The sequence below is a fragment of the Ceratotherium simum genome, chromosome 6 (genome assembly GCF_057802395.1).
Source record: "Ceratotherium simum simum isolate JZ-2026a chromosome 6, ASM5780239v1, whole genome shotgun sequence".
NCBI lineage: Eukaryota > Metazoa > Chordata > Mammalia > Perissodactyla > Rhinocerotidae > Ceratotherium > Ceratotherium simum.
Window position 1 is genome coordinate 30,813,504 of NC_141905.1, and position 16,061 is coordinate 30,829,564.

Below are 16,061 nucleotides of genomic sequence, written 5' to 3' on the forward strand. Positions count from 1 at the left end.
TCCAAAGGCTAAAGGCAGAGGGAAATGCTTTTGTTAATATGTGTATTAGTCAGGGTTCTCCAGAGAAATAGAACCAATAGGAGATAGATTGATTGATTATAAGAAATTGACTCATGTGATTATGGAGGCTGGCAAGTCCAAAATCTACAGAGCCAGTGTCCCAGGTCAAGTTTGATGGCCATCAGGCAGGAGAATTCTCTCTTACTTATGGAAGGGTCAGGCTATTGTTCTATTCAGGCCTTCAAGTGATTGGATGAGGCCCACCCACATTAGGGTCAAAAATCCATTTTACTCAGTCTACTGATTTAAATGTTAATCTCATTCAAAAGTACCCTCACAGAAACACCCAGAATAACGTTTGATCAAAAATCTGAGCACCCGGAGCCCAAGTCAAGTTGACACATACAATTAACCATCACAATATGGTAGATGAAAAGATAGGGTAACAAAACCTCCCGGTCCTAGTTTCCTAAAGCATACGTGAATGAATTGCATGCACATTTTTAAGACATGGCAAACACGTTATATGTATATTGATAGACTAGAGCTAGACTGAGATTTTTTTTTTTTTTTTGAGGAAGATCAGCCCTGAGCTAACATCCGTGCTAATCCTCCTCTTTTTGCTGAGGAAGATCGGCTCTGAGCTAACATCTATTGCCAATCCTCCTCCTTTTTTTCCCCAAAGCCCCAGTGGATAGTTGTATGATATAGTTGCACATCTTTCTAGTATGTGGGACGCGGCCTCAGCATGGCCGGAGAAGCAGTACGTCGGTGCGTGCCCGGGATCTGTACCCAGGCTGCCAGTAGCGGAGCGCGCACACTTAACCGCTAAGCCATGGGACTGGCCCTAGACTGAGATATTGAACATGGTTTTGTCTGGCTGCGAGACTGCATGTGATTTTTATTTTCTTCTTTCCTTCTTTGTTTTCCAAGCTCTCTCTGATTTGAATGAATCTCTCACCTTCTACTTGACCCGCTGTTTCCTCATCTGTAAATGTCGTAGTCTCGGCCTCGTTCCTAACTGTAAATACGATAGTGCATGTAAAGAACTGATGCAGGGCCCAGCGTGGTGTTAGTCCCCAACAGGCCTTAGCATCTGTCCTGTCCTGCCCTCCATCAGGCCAAGGTGCAGAGGGAGACAGCTTTTTCTTGTTTTCCCTCAGCCCACCTCAAGACAAGAGGGGCAGGATCATTCTGACATTTCACAAGAAGGGCAGCCCCCTCAGGAAGGGCCCCCAGCAAACTCTAGAACTCAAGTCACCTTTAGTTTCCTGACCTACTCTGCTCTATCCTGGGCCATGCAAAGACAGGGGGGTTTTCTGGAAGCCAGGTTGTCTGCCCTAATCCAATTGTGACAAACTTATGGAAACACTCTCCCATTAGGCTCATCAAGGGTTCGCCCACTGCTGGCTTCCTCTGGGACACCGCCAAGTCAGCCCTTCCCAAGGCCTCTCCCTGGCCCACCAGCCTCCACCTCGTGCCCCAGGCTGCCCTAGCCCTGCTCTGGTCCTTATAGAAGTCATGGAGGCTTCCCTAAGAGAATGACTACATGAGACATAAGGAGTACCTTTGTCCCCTCATACTGGCTCCTCTAGGGGCGGAGGGACCTGGGTGATCTCTGAGAGCTGGGGGCACCAACTGACCCCCTGCCGTCACTTGCCTACTCGCTCAAGCTCCCCTGACTTTTAAGGAGCCTCCTGTCTCCTGGTCACTACTTCAGTGACACCTCAACTGGACTCCTTTGCTCCAGGTGTCATGATAAACTCCACAGAAAAAGGCAATTCCTGCAGGAATACTGCTGTAAGGCATGGCACGTGGCTCTTCGCCACATTAACTCTGATCTCACCCTACAACATGAGTATCTTAATCCCATTGAGAGTTGAGGAAATTGAGCCTCCGAGAGGCAGGGTGGCTCACCCACTATCTTAAGTGCCAGGGGATGGATGCTGGAACCACTCTTGCTGCCTGAGCAGAAAGGGGTGTGTGTGTCACACAGTATTAGATGGCCAGAGGAGCAGCCCGGAGAAAAGCCCGACCACCCCACAGGGCTGCACTGGTCACAAGGGGCCCTCCTATAACCGGAGGAGGGGAGTGGAGCAGGAAGTGGGAGGTTAAAGATACTCGTTGAATTTTCACAACTAGCATGTGATCACACCTCACTCATGCGAATAAAAGATGAACAGCTTTTTGTAAGATAAAACCAATGAGAAGATATGACTGTGCTGACCCTGCAGGCGAAGTTGGGGGCCCCCGTACTGGACACCACAGGAGAGGATCAGGCAGGCCACCTCTGGGTGGACCTTCACTCTTTCAGCTCATCCTAAACCGGTCCTTGTGAAGAGTAAAGAAACCAAGGGACCCCTGGGGGGATGCCCTTCCACGGAGTATGGCCAATTCCTGGAGACTGGCCAAGGGATGGGAGGGTAAGGGAGGTCGAGAAGAGCTCAGACCATCAGTGCTGTAGGGTTTCCTGGGGTGTGGTGGCCGGATCCCAGGCACGGCGTGCCCCCTAGCCCTCTGCCCCCAGGGTCCACGCCATCAGTGTTTCCTTGTCCTAGGAGCTCCTCAAGAAGAAAGCAATGGAGGCCGGAGCCCCAGGCTGAATTCTGATCAGGAACCTCACTGCCCCTGTGCACCAGCGCCCGCGCCATCCTAGATCTCGCCACGCCCAGCAAGAGTGACGTGTTCACTCTCTTCCCTGAAATGCCACAGGCTCCGGGAGGGCAGGGCTGTCTCTGTACACAGCCCAGTTTTCATTCGTTGAATCACTGCCCACAGCCCACGTGCCAGTATCTCCACCCTGCACACCCACCCTTATATACAGAACCCTGTGTGCGCTCATTACCACCCACAGGTACACTCCTGAGCCAGGCGGGGTCCCAGCGGGACCCAGGTAAGGCCCGTCTGGTCTGCGCATGGTGGCAAACTGGTGTGGCCGGACCCCAGAAGACCTGGGAGCCTCCAGGAGAGAACAAATCATGAGGGAGTGGGAGCCAGGCATATCAAGGTCACTGGCCAGGGGTACCAGGTCCTCAGGGGGCAGCTCAACCAAGTGACCCAGTCGGGATCCTCAGCTACAAGTAAGCACAGACCCAAGGGCTCGTTCCAGTGACACCTCCCAGCCACGGCACCTGAGGCGGGGGAGGGCATCGGCGATGCCTGACCTCCTAGAGCAGCCCGGATGCCCGCCTGACAGTGACCAGACATGTCGGTGAGTGGGGGACTACGCCTGAGCACCCCAAAGGGCTTGGAGAGAGCTCTGCAAAGTTGGTTAAAACTGACCGCAGGCTTACTCCGTGTTGGGCACTGGTCTAAAGTCAGACACATACTCACTTGTTTAACCAGAGGCTTCAGACCGCGTTGACCAGCGGAGGTACTGAAATGTGAGCCTGTCCCATCTGTGTCACTACTACTGGATGTCCTCCCACAGGCTGCCGCAGGCCTGCAGAACTCGGGGACACACGTGAACACACCCACCCACTCCTGTGTGTCCCCACCCAGACCCCCTCGTCCCAGGCAGAGAACTGCAGAAATGCACGCACGCGCACACACACACACACATATCCTGGAGCACACACCTCTACACTCAGAAGCCACACGGACCATCCTTGACTCTGTTGTACTAGGAAATGACCCCGGGAGGCCTTCCCTCCCAGGATGGGGAGATCACCAACCCTAGCGCAGTGGGGGCTCTGGGTTCCATACTGACCACCCCAGCTGACCTCGGAACTACAACCCAGAAGGCCTTCTTCCCTTAATCCTGGAAGAGCTTGGGGAGAATTCTGGGGTCAGTGCTCTCTGCCTCACTTTCCCCATGGCCTCTTTACACACCAGTCTCTCAATGTAAGTGTGTTCCAGCATCCTGAAGGGGGGGTGAGAGGAGGAAGTGGAGGCTGAGGTCCACCCTCCTTCATAGCCCCTGAAATTCCACTTTGTTCCATTTCCCTGGATACAGCAGCCCTTCACACTTTAGTAGGAATTAGCCTGTTATGTTGCTTTCCTCAAGGAGGGGCTCAGCATGACAGCCCTGGGCATCCACAGCGACATGCTTATGGAGTTTGGAGATATGAAGTAGAGGGATGTCTGTAAAAACCTACCTTCTTTGAGAATCAGAAGCACTAAGGGCAGGTGCTCTCAACTCACCCTGCCCACCCACCATTGCTCTGAAAGAGCAGGGACCCCAGCTTGCAGCAGCACCATAACATCTGCCCCAACTGAAGACGTCAGCAGGCAGGCACACACCACATTTAGCCATTTTTAATGCTCAAAAGCTCTGTACAAAAAAAAAAAATCACGAATGAATCCTCACAACACCCCTGTGAGGTAGGTAAGCAAGTATTATTCTCCCATTTTACAGACGGGGAAACTGAGGCAGAGAGGTGAAGTGACCGGCCAGTGGTTGCAGCACAGCTGAAAGTCAGGGCCAACCGTAAGAACACGAAGGAGCCCTCCCAGTTCAGCCCTGATCTCTGATCCCTCATCTAGACCTTGTCTGCAAAGAAATTAAAACTTTTTAATACATGCAAAAATAAAAACAAAAACAACAAATCTGAGAAGGTAGTGAACAGACATACAGTAGTTTTGCAAAAGAATTCATCCAAGATGGTCAAATATTTTCCAATACTAGGTAGATGTGAACAACTTCGGCCTCTCCTCCCCTTTTCAAATATCACGCCCGGAGACACGCCGGCCCATTTCTCTGTAGAAGTGCGCGCGCCCATCCAGAAAGGCCTCCCTGGCCCCGACAGCCAGGCCAGGTGGACACCTCTGCATTGCTCAGCCCCCAGTTCCAGCAGACACCAGTCCCCAGAGGCAGAGCTGCAAGACTGAATCCACACCGCCTGCCTCTCTGAGCAGCCTTCCCGCTGTCTGGACGGAGCTGATCCCAGCCGCTAACGCAGAGCACTTGTTCCCTTCAGCTCCCACTGGAAGGCAGCTCAACGGTGCTCCGCGAGGATGGCCTGGGATCCACGTGATGCCTTGCGCCATCCTTAGCCCACTGTCACACACTCCCCGATTCACTCGGGGTGCCCACGGTCCTGGGGGCTCCTGCTGCAGCAGGTAGGGGTCTGGGGCCATCCTCCGCTGGTGGGGCAGAGAGCATGAGCAGAGGGACCTGCAGCAGGGGGCTCTGGCCTCCTCAGAACTTCCTGCCCAAGCTCCAGGGAAAGGGAGCAGGCCTGTTCCACAGGGCTGCATCCATCTTCTGGAAGCTCTCTCCTCCCCTGAGAGAGACTCGCTGATGTTTCCAGTCCTGGAAACCTGCAGTCCTGCCAGCCCCAGGGGAGGGGAAGCAGAGAGAGGCAGAGGCCTCGGCGGACCCACCGCACCACGTGGCTGTCCTTCCTGAAGTCTCCAGGTTGGAGATGGGGTACCAGAGGCAAGAAAACTGGGTAAAGCTGCCTTTAAAGTAACAAATCCACCCGGAGCGCCATCCACTCCCCAGAGAGCAAGGGGCCCAGCCCTGGAGCGCTCAGACAGCAAAAGGGGAGACACCAAGCAGGACAGCTGTAGCCAGGGAAAGAAAGAGAAGGAAACCAGCACTGGCCGGCCCGCTGGGCGCCAGGGACTGTCAGAGCTGCTCTGTACGGAAGTGGCCAGTAGCTTGGTTTCGCACCTTGGGGAGTGAGCTCCTTAGAGGACTGACACCGCCCGTCTGCAAGGCGCACACTGGGCCTCGCTGGAGGGCCGTCCACACGCCTGCCGTTACAAGGTATAACTGTGTGCTAATTGTCCTATAAAAAACTCTTTCAAAACGGGTCCCAACCCCACCCCAGTCTCTCTGGGAAGCTGGGGAATCACGGCCTCAGGGCCACTCCCAGTGAAGAGCACCTCTCACGCTTCCAGCCTGCGTGTGGCCCTGCGGGAGGGGGCAGGCGCAGGGGCCGGGGGAGCACGTCCTACAGGAAGTCCCCAGCAGCGGAGGGCTCGAGGCTGTGGCTCTGCTCCTGCCACCGCCAGCGCAGCCTCGAGAAGGGCTGGTCCTCCACGCTCTCGAGCTCTGGGAAGCCCAGCTGGTTGAGGATCTCGTAGACTCCGGCCCTGGATGCCACCTGGGAGGAAAACAGATGGGAGCAGCATTCCAGTGAGAAAGGGTGTCATTCGGGTCAGCCTGCCCCCTTTGCCATGCCGTCCGCCCCTCATGGGCTCCAAAGCACACAGGAGAGTCTGGGCCTCCCGCCAGCTCAGTGCCCTGACCGAGTGTACATTTTGACTTCTGTTAATGGCTCTGAGCTTCAGTCTCCTTGTGACAGGGTAACAGTCTCTACCTCCCAGGACCGTCGTGGAGGCTACAGAAGCACAGAAAGCACTCAGCAGACAGCAAGTGGAGAGCAGCAGCGGCGGCCGAGCACACCCTGTGCCCATGCAGCCTCGACGCTCCACGGGGACTCCCAGGAGCACAGGGCATTACAGCTGGGGCCCGCAGGGAGGGCTGGGGAGGGTAGTGTGGATGCAGGAGCCAACAAGGGCCCTTGGCTGGGAGTTCCGGCTGGACCCCGGGCAGGCCCACATAGGCCTCAGCCGCGGCCCCTACTTCCCCACAACCCTGTCACCCAGGCCCTGGCCCAGACTCAAGCCACCCATCAACCAGCCCCCTTCTCTCCCCACCATCCTGGGGGTTGGGGAGGATGCAGGCTCCACTCAGAACAAAGGACCCTGGGCAACCCTCACCCCCACCCTCCATTCATCCCAGGAGAGAGGGGCTGAGGGCCCCTGAGGCTGGAGCCCACACTCCTGCCTGGAGGCAAGCTCCTCCCCAGCCCCTGGCTCTCTGCTTCCAGTCTCCAAGCAGAAGCCGAGCAGAAGCGTCCGAGGTCCCCCCCCACCTCCACCCACCCAGGGGCTCAAAGAGGAAGCTGAGCCCAGGCCTGCTTCAGAGGGGGGCCCTGCCGTGGCCTTGGTGTGACTCACCCCCCATCGGGTCTCCTGACTCCCACTCATGAGCCTGAGGACCACCCTCAAGGCTCATCTTCAGCACAACTGCCCAGTAGCACCATTCCGGCCCCCGGGCACTGCAGTGGCCTCCCTGCCTCCATCCCCTTACAGCTCTGAACCCATCTCACACCTGCCTAAGCCCCCATACCCTTCCTAGACCCCCTCTGGCTGGGGTCACCGGCCTCCCACCCACCTGCGCCATGGCAGCTAATGCCAGCCTTGAGTCCAGATTAGAGCCGCCAGGGCTGGGCTGGTGAGGTCAGCAGGGGCAGCTTCCTGGCAGAGGGTAATTACAGGCCGCTTTGCTGGGGAGGGAAGGAGGCCTCTCTCCTGGCCTAGAGATGCCGAGGTGGCAGCTCTGCCTCTGAAACCAGCCGAGCTGGAGAAGAGCCGAGCGGCCAAGCAGAGAAGGACGGCGGAGGTGGAATGTGAGGGCAGGGTTTTAGGCCAGACATGGTGGACTTGGAACCAACCAACTGGCTCTAACGCTGACCATGAAGAAGGTACTTAACCTCTCTGTGCTCAGTCTCCTCCTCTGTAGAATGGGGGAGTAACAGCATCCATTTAAGGTGGACCGGCCCAGCACAGGGTCTGGCAGACAGCACTGTGTGTATCTCCTGGAGGCCCCACCACAACCTTCTGAGGCAGTGGGGACAGTGTCAACATTATTTCCATTTTAATGTTGAGGGCGGCAGGTTAGAGGGGTTAACTAACTTCTCCTAGGTCACAGCTGGGAGGTGGCAGAGGCTGGGCCACCATGCCACCTTGCCCCTTGCAGAGCAGGTGAGGGCTGAACACAAACTGGGCAGGAAGTAGGACACTGCCCTGTTCTGTTCCCCACACGCCTTGTCTCCTCCTTCCTCCTCATTCATTCACTCATTTATTCACTCATCAAACTTTTACTCACTGCCTGCCAAGCGCAGACACCTTGCTGGGGACCCAAGGCCGAACAAGACAAAATCTCAGCCAAATGGAAGAGTGAGAGATGAGAACGCTTCCCACTCAACAGGCCTGTCACCGGGTCCCTGCAGGCGATGCTTAGGGCAGCCTCAGCCCGCTCTCACCTCCCGCATCCAGGCGCTGAAGGGCCGCTGCCAGGAACCGGCCTTCTCCAGGTGGAGGTAAGCGTTGAAGAGCACCAGGTAGACGTAGCGCTCCAGGTACTGCAGGCTCCGCAGCTGCAGCCTCCGGGCCTCCTGCTCCGACTTGGCTGCCTTAGCCTGGAGGACGGCGCGGGGCAGGAGTCAGCGTGCAGGTCCGTCCCCACCCAGCACACATGGACACACCACACACACTCACACCACACACTCACGTACTTCCACATACACCCCCACACTCACCCTACACCCACCCCCACATACACACACCCACCCCCACATACACCACACCAAACACACCTACACCACACCCATACACACATACCCACACACACACACCACTCACACACACATACACACTCACAGCACCAGGGTGGGGACAGGAGGAAGGGATTCACACGGCAAGGCCAAGGGCGTCCACTTCCTACCCGGGAGGTGTGGACAGGTCACCCGGCCTCCCTGAACCCCCATTTCCTCACTGTGAAATTATAACCACCATCCTGTTCAAGGGCGACCAGACAAGGACCGGCTGCCACAGGAAAGCTCCGTGCAGGCCTCCTCCATGACGCCTGAGGTGTAGAGAGGCCCTCCCGGGTGGTAGGCCCCACAGACCCTGAGACTGATGCCCAGCTCTAACCACTGGGAGGACCCTTATCGCCAGCTCCTGGCAGCGGCTCCTCCTCCAGCCCCCAACCCTCAGGACTAGAGGAAAGACTCTCAGCTCCTCTCTCTCCCAACCCCTCAGGCCTCCCTCAGGGAAGGGTGGCTATAAGGGCTCTGATCAGTGACCCGGGAGGGGGCCGGGGCAGCGGTCAGCAAGGTTAAGGTCTCGGCGCTCTGACTGTGGATGCAGCATGGACCCTCTCCCCTGCCCCGGCCTGGGCTCTGAGGCCCCCAGCTGCTCACAGCGGGGAGTACGGGGAGAAACCCCAGCTTGCCCTCTGATCCCGAGTGGTCCCTAACTGACTTCTTGCCTATTTCTCAAATGGTTCGGGATCAGAGGCAGACGGCATGCCTATGGCCCTCAGACCCCAGCCCTCACCCTCCCAAAGGCTGGGGACAGATTGCAGAGAGGCCACCAGGGGTAAGATCAGCCAGAGATGCAGCAGCTCAGGGAGGGGAGAGCGCTCAGGTGTGTGCGTTGGGGGAGTATGTCGTGGGGGCAGTGATGTTTTTAACAAGCAATCTTGAGCACCTTCTAGGAGGATGATACCAGGCCAGCACTGGGGAGAGCAGGGACAGCCAGGCAATTAACGAGGGGTTTCCCAGAGAGCATGTGATTCAGCTGGGCCAGGAGGGCCTGGCTGGATTTGGATGGAGAGAGCAAGCACCAAGTGGGGGCGGCATGGAGGTGAGGATTGGGCCCAGCAGGTGGGGAGTGGGAAGGGGCTGGCCTGGCTGGAACGAAGATATGAAGCGACAAGAAGGGGAAGTAGGCTGGCACCAATTATGGAAGCTGTCCCCATGCCTGGGAAGTCCATCCTGGAGGCCAGCTTCCCAATTCTGATATGCAGATGCCTGGGCCCCACCCCAGACCAATCAAATGAGAATCTGCAAGGGGCAGGCCTGGGCAGCAGGAATTCGAAAGTTCCCGGTGACTGTAGCCAGGGTTGAGCACCGGGCCTTTAGGGCTGGGAGCCACTGAAGGCTTGGGGGTAGGAGTGACCTGCTAGCAGAAGACTCATGGGAGACCAATGCTCGGGAGGAAGGGGACTCAAGGGGTCCTCTTGAGGTTCTTCTCTGTGTAGGGGTCAGGGCAGGCGGGGGACAAGGCCCAGGACACACAGAGCCAGCTCTCCCCCCGCAGAGTGTCTCTGCCAGCATGACGGACTGAGCTCCTCTCACCACCACAGATGGGCCGCCCGCCGGGAGAGTCAACACCAGGCCTCACCTGGCACCCCCCCCATGCCCAGGCCCCCCGCCAGAGCAGCTCTCTCTGCTCCTCTGCTCCGGGAAGAGGATGTGGCACAGGGGCCACCCCTCAAGCATCTGGAACATCCGCAGGAGGGCACAGCCAGCCCCAGGCCCCTGGACACCAGGATGGGCAGTCTCCCAACAGCTGGGCCACAGCTGGAAGCCTTCATGCACAGGCAGAGTCAGCCTACGTGTGTCTCCTCCAGGCTATCGCAGGAAGGCTTCCAGGTGGGACCCTCTTGACATGACATGACACACAGCACCAAGAACCACGAGCTAGAGTGGGCCTGCCTGCCAGGCCTGTGGTCCCCCACATCCCACTTCTGCTCGGGTGACTCAGCCTCTGATGCCTCTGCTGTCTTTGCTCCTGGGGTCACGTGAGTGGACAGTAACTTGCACAGCCCCCACCCACACCATCCAGAGGAGCTCTGGGGCCTTGGGGATGGGGGCGAGGGTGCAAGGCGGACAGAGGACGGGGCCCAGGAGGGCCGAGGGCCCCCAGCCAGTGCTCTGACTCCCTGGGAGACACGACTGAGTTCTGGTCCTGGTTTTGCCGTCAAAACTCTCAGCCACCGCGTTTCTGGAGGCAGGACTACTCAGTAAAGTAAGCTATGAGGAAGCACCTGAAACCACGGAGAGCCACGTGGTCCAATCACTCATGGAATGGGAGGGAGGGCTACACCTCGAGAGCGAAGCCCGCACAGGCCCCGCCCGCAGAGACGCCGCGGTCTGGCGTCTGGGGAGGCAGAAGACAATGCATAGCACCCAGAACAACCGGATCATGGGGTCCAGGCAGGGCGGTAGCTGGACCAGGGAGGCCATCAAAGAGGAGGCGGCATCTGAGGGGGACTAGGAGGAAGAGGGCAGAAAGATGCCCTGAGAGGGGGAGGCAAGGAGTCAGAGTGAGGCTTGTGGCAGCAGGGGAGGGGTGATGGCCGGAAGTGGGGCCCAGAGCAGGTGTGGAAGCCAAACCACGTCCTGACCCTACAGACAAAGCAGCCAGCGAAGGCTGCTGGTGACTGGAGGCTGGGAATGGCCTCAGAGCTGCTGCAGCAAGACAGCAGGGGCGGGGTGGGGGCAGGACGCCTGTTGTTGTAAGGACCAACCAACCAAGTGCTCAAAGGAATGCAATTTTGTTTAGAAATTAGGTAGTGGACCAAAAAGAAGATTTTACCTAAATACAAATTGTGGCCCACGTCCCACCAGGCAAGAGCCATTTTAAACTGAAATTTCAACTAAAGAGCTCAGAAGAAACATCCTGTGGGCAAGAAAAGCCCCAGCTCCGGGCTTGGCCCAGGACAGGGCCACACCAGCCCTATCCTCTCCGTCCCCCACTCCCGTGGGGACAGAGGCCTGCTGCCCTCGGAGACACCACCGAGGACTGAGTCTGAGGACTACTGGGAACACAGAGGTTGAATGATTCCTTCTGAGCACTCCTGGCAAGGTAGGGTAGAATTATCTCTAAATTCAGACCACTGGGTAAAGGTGATGCCTGACACCCCCAGAAGGTTCCGTGGACATATCCTGCCTGATCGCAGTCTGTGATTTGAGACAATGACCCATCTTCCCATCAAGGCCCTGGTTTCCTTAAAGTCACCCCATGTTGGCACCGTCTGGGAAGGACAGGCCAGGCGCCTCCTGTCAATAAACACAGTGGAGCTGTTTTTAAATGGCCTGGCAGGCCAGGCTGTCATTAGCTGCGGGAGAGCCAGACAAGGCTTCCTCGTCCATCAGGACTGAGCCCTAAAATAGAAGGGCCCAGGAAATTTGGCCAGGCCTCTCGAACCTGCAGTCTGCCAGGCATCAACGCAGGCCCAGAGTTACCAGCAGTGACTCTCTTGAAGCTCTGCTTTTGCTGGGCCATCTGGGAGAGGCCCACTGCAGCAGGGCTGGCAAGCCTCCCCAGGTGTGTTCAGGGCCTATGGCATGCCACGTGCCAGGCTGAGCAAGTCATATCCAGATCTGATTCTTAGATTCTAATGTGCTCTCCCAGCCACCCCATGAAGGAACAGAGACATCCCGTTTTGCAGCTGAGGCTCTGCAAGGTTAAGTAACCGCCCAAGGTCACAGCCTTCCAAGCTGAGACACGAACTCCAAAATCCCAGCTCTCCTACCACCGTAGCCCCTTCACCTGCCCAGGCCTCACTCCTGTCTCTGTGCTGGTACCCCCTCCTCCTCCTGTCTGGAATGCTCTCCCTTCCGCCCGGCCTGGCCCTGTTCAGCTTGTCCCTCCAGGCCTAGGACAGCCCCCACTCTCCCAAAGCGGGCTCTGCGCGCTCCGCCCCACAGCCCCAGCCTCCCGGCCTCTCGCTCTCAGTCTGAACCATTTCATTAAATATGGCATCACATTCCGTCTTGAGGGTTTCTAATTGCTTCGCCAAGGCGCGATCAGGTCCTGACAGTGATAAGCCCTGGGGCAGGCACCAGATTATAACCAGGTTTGTATCTCCCCCTCCTCACGGCTGGAGGGTCTGACCAGGACTTGGTGTGCAGCTGGTGCCCAGTGGGGTCAATGGGTACTCACCGCCCAGGTCATCTCATCCCATCTTAGGGCAACTCCATCCTTCCTGCTGCTCAGCCCACACCCAACATTCCTCCTTGACTTTCCCCTTCTCAACCGCACATCCAACCCATCAGGGAATCTCGTCGATTCTACTTCAAACGCTCCCAGAAGCTGCCCACCTCTCCGCACCCTGGTCCAGGCCACTTCACCTGAGTGACAGCCCCTGACTAGCCTCCCTGCCACCACCATCACCCCCACCCCTGCTGTCTATTCTCAACACAGCACCAGAGTGACTCTACCAGAGCATTAAGTCAGCTCCTCTGCCCAGCACCCTGCGTTGGCCCCCGGCACTCAGAGTGGAAGCCAAAGTCCCTGTAATGCGTCTGTGTGATCCCAGACAAGGCCCCATCCAATCTGCCTCAGCCCCCACAACCTCCGACCTCCTCTCCTGCCCCTCCCCGTTCCCTCCCTCTGCTCCTCAAAAACACCAAGCAGCTCCAACCTCAGGGCCTCTGCACTTGCTGTATCCTCTGCCTGGATGTTGTTTGCATGGCTCCCTCCCTCACCCCCTTCAGGTCTGTGTTCAAATGCCACCTTCTCATGAGTCCCTTCCTGACCCAGACCCTACGTAAAACTGCAAACCCCTCCCCGACAGACGTATCACCACCCGACCCACCACGACCTTCTCTTGTGGATTGTTCACTGTGTGTCTCCCTCACTGGAGTGCAGGCTCCCTGAGGGCAGGGTCTCCCGTGCTCTGTTCATGAGGCACCCCCAGACCCAGCACCGTGCCTGCACTCAGGAGGTGCACAGCAAATGTTGGCAGAACCAGTGAATGACTAGCACTCGCATCCTGCATTGTCATTAAGCCCTGCATCACAGACTGCTTGGGGTTACCTAGATCAATCTGTGCTTTCCAGAAAGGGAGAGTGAGGTCAAAGAGGTGAATTCACCTGCCAGGGTCACTGGGAGGGCTGGACACAGCACAGGCTCCAGGAGAACAGAGCCCGAGGGGGGACACAAGAGGAGCAAAGCCAGGCTCAGAGCCTGTGTCAATGCAAGCCAGACAACACCCCCCTCCTGGAGCCTCCTGCGGCCCTCTCCACCCACTCAACAGGAACAAGCAGTCTGGTGACCTCTGCCCTCCAGCCGAGGTGGGGTCCAGGCTGGGCAGGCAGCTGACAGCCTTCAAAGATGGTCAGTCTCTAAGAGGCGGGGTCCCAGAGCTCAGAGCTCCCCCTTCTTCTCAAAGTTCAACACCACCCCTCACCTTGGCAGCCACTGGCCCCCAAGCAACCAGCGCCAGCTGCTTCCGGGGGTTTCCCTGAGTCCCCGTAAACTCCACCCTCAGGATGTAGCAGTGGGGCCTGGAGCACAAGGAAGCTTTTGAAGACCTGGTTTTTTTAAGATTTTATTTATTTTATTTTTTCCCCCCAAAGCCCCAGTAGATAGTTGTATGTCATAGCTGCACATCCTTCTAGTTGCTGTATGTGGGACTCGGCCTCAGGATGGACGGAGAAGTGGTGCCTCGATGCGCACCCGGGATCCGAACCCGGGCCACCAGCATCGCAGCGCGCGCACTTAACCACCAAGCCACAGGGCCGGCCCATAACAAGGAAGCTTTTGTACCTAATTCCCGGAAGGGAGAACATGGCCTTGGGCCCATCCGCAGGTAACTGGTTTTCCAAAGATGTGTCATATTTTGTGCAGCGCTTTCAAAGAATGAAGGGGCTAGACCTGGCACCATGGGCTTCTCGGCGTGCCATTCGTTCAACAAACGTTATTCACCCCTGGGCCAGGCTCTGGGATTCAGCACCACAGGCATGGTCCCGCCCTCAGGAGCCCCTTGTCCCTGCACACAAGCCAGTGGGTCAGCCCGGTGTCCCAGCCCCCTGCCCACCACACCCCACACACCCACTCCCACCTCATACCCTCCCCAGGCTGGTCCTCACCACCACCCTTCAAGGCAGGCGGAGCAGCGGTCGTGACCCCAGGTGACAGACAGAAAAGCAGAGGCCCACGCAGGCCAAAGGGATCTGCCCAAGTCTGTGCAGAGTTACCAGCAGAACCAGGGCTGGAACCCAGGGTTTCCAACCACCGCCCCAGGCTCTTCAGGCTGCTGCAGAAGAGCACCCTCTCCTGGAAGACCAACAATGTGGACGAGAACCAAACAGTATCACGACGGTAAGAGTCAGGTTTCTATTTAATCATACCATGATTTATTCAACCTTCACCCGTCCAGCCACTCACCAGACAGACATTTGTGGAGCCCTTATTTGTGCCAGGCAGCGTCTGAGAGCCATGGTTTCAGAGATGAGCCTCGCACAGCAGAACAGAGATGAGCAGCAGGGAGAGGCATCTCTGGTGACAACCACAACCCAGATAATGAGAGCAGTAAGCAGAGGCAGGGTCTCCGTAGATGGGGAGTGTGCTGGGGGGCGTGCTGGAGTTGAGATTGTAACCCCTCCCAAACCACTGAACATTCCCAGCCTGACAGTGCCCACTGAGAAACCAAGCCAGGCACACTGCAGGTGCAGTGGATGGATGGTGTTGAATGAACCAGGAAAGTCCCCCCGGAGGGCGGACATGGCTCCAGCTCAGCCATACAATGGCCAGGAAGGGAAAGCAGGAGAGGTCTCAGCTACTGAGAACACGTGCCCTGCACACACACACACACAGACCCACACATGCGCATGCACATGCACTTTTCGTGCATCCGCTCACTGACCACTGGCTCTATTTTGGGCTGGGTGTGAAAAAGCCTTGGAAAGCAACCCTTCCCTTCCGTCATATGTTATGTGACAGCTCACAGCATTCCAGGGCTGCTCTAATCGGACAGCCCGGGCCATGGAGGCACATCACCTACTGCAATAAGGTCTCCAGGGAACGACGTGGGCCAAGCCAGAGTCTGGGCCAAGCCAGAGTCTGGGAGACACTGAGAGAGACCCCGTCCGGGGCTCAGAGCCAGAGCTGTGTCACTTGATATTTTTCTTAAGAAATAACCTCAGTCCTCGGGGTGCTGAGTGGATCTCTTTGACCTCTCGGCAGCTCTGCACCCACTCAGGGCGGTGCAGGCAGTAGGGGCTGGCGGCTTCCTTGCCAACCCTTCCTTTTTCTGCCACAACAAAATTGCCCTCTCGGTCGTGGCTGCCACAGTGGAGGGAAAGGAACGCAGGTCGAGGAGCTGAGAGACAGGTTCTGGCCCTGCCTCTGGCTGGTCACAAAACTTCACTAGGCCTCAGTGTCTTCCTCAGTAAAATGGTTCTAATAAAACCTGCCCTCGTCTCCTCACCAGATGCTCCAAGGACTAGAGGAGACGAAAGGTAAGTTCTTAGAAAACACCAAAAGCACTGCTCAAAGTTAAAGCACTATCGTCTTTAAAAAATAAATCTCAATTTGAGAACAAAGGACATTTTCTCTCTGTGTGGCTACCTTCACTTCAGCTTTTCTTCAGACTCTTTCTGAGGGGCAGCCGGGAGACACATTAGACTGTTTTAAACACAGAACACTGAGAAGGAACGCCACCAGCCAAGGTTAAGGAAAAGGGCCCCTGGCATTAATGATTCTAGCAGGGTTTCCTCCAGGGCTCCAGGAGCCCTGACTTTGGTTTC

At 57.0% G+C, this 16,061-nt stretch overlaps 1 protein-coding gene across 5 annotated transcripts in view; it reads right to left on the bottom strand.

Moving 5' to 3' along the window:
* Window positions 1-4,241: 4,241 nt before the first annotated feature.
* The window catches only part of PALD1 (phosphatase domain containing paladin 1), a 93,474-nt gene continuing 81,654 nt past the window's right edge, over window positions 4,242-16,061 (bottom strand). For all 5 annotated transcript variants that reach the window (XM_087432073.1, XM_087432072.1, XM_004427022.3 and 2 more), the window contains 2 exons: window positions 8,001-8,156; window positions 4,242-6,053 (listed from right to left, as the gene is read on the bottom strand). In XM_087432073.1, coding sequence (XP_087288199.1) covers window positions 5,901-6,053; window positions 8,001-8,156 — 309 coding nt within the window. In that variant the 3' untranslated portion in view covers window positions 4,242-5,900. The remainder of the gene's footprint in view (window positions 6,054-8,000; window positions 8,157-16,061) is intronic.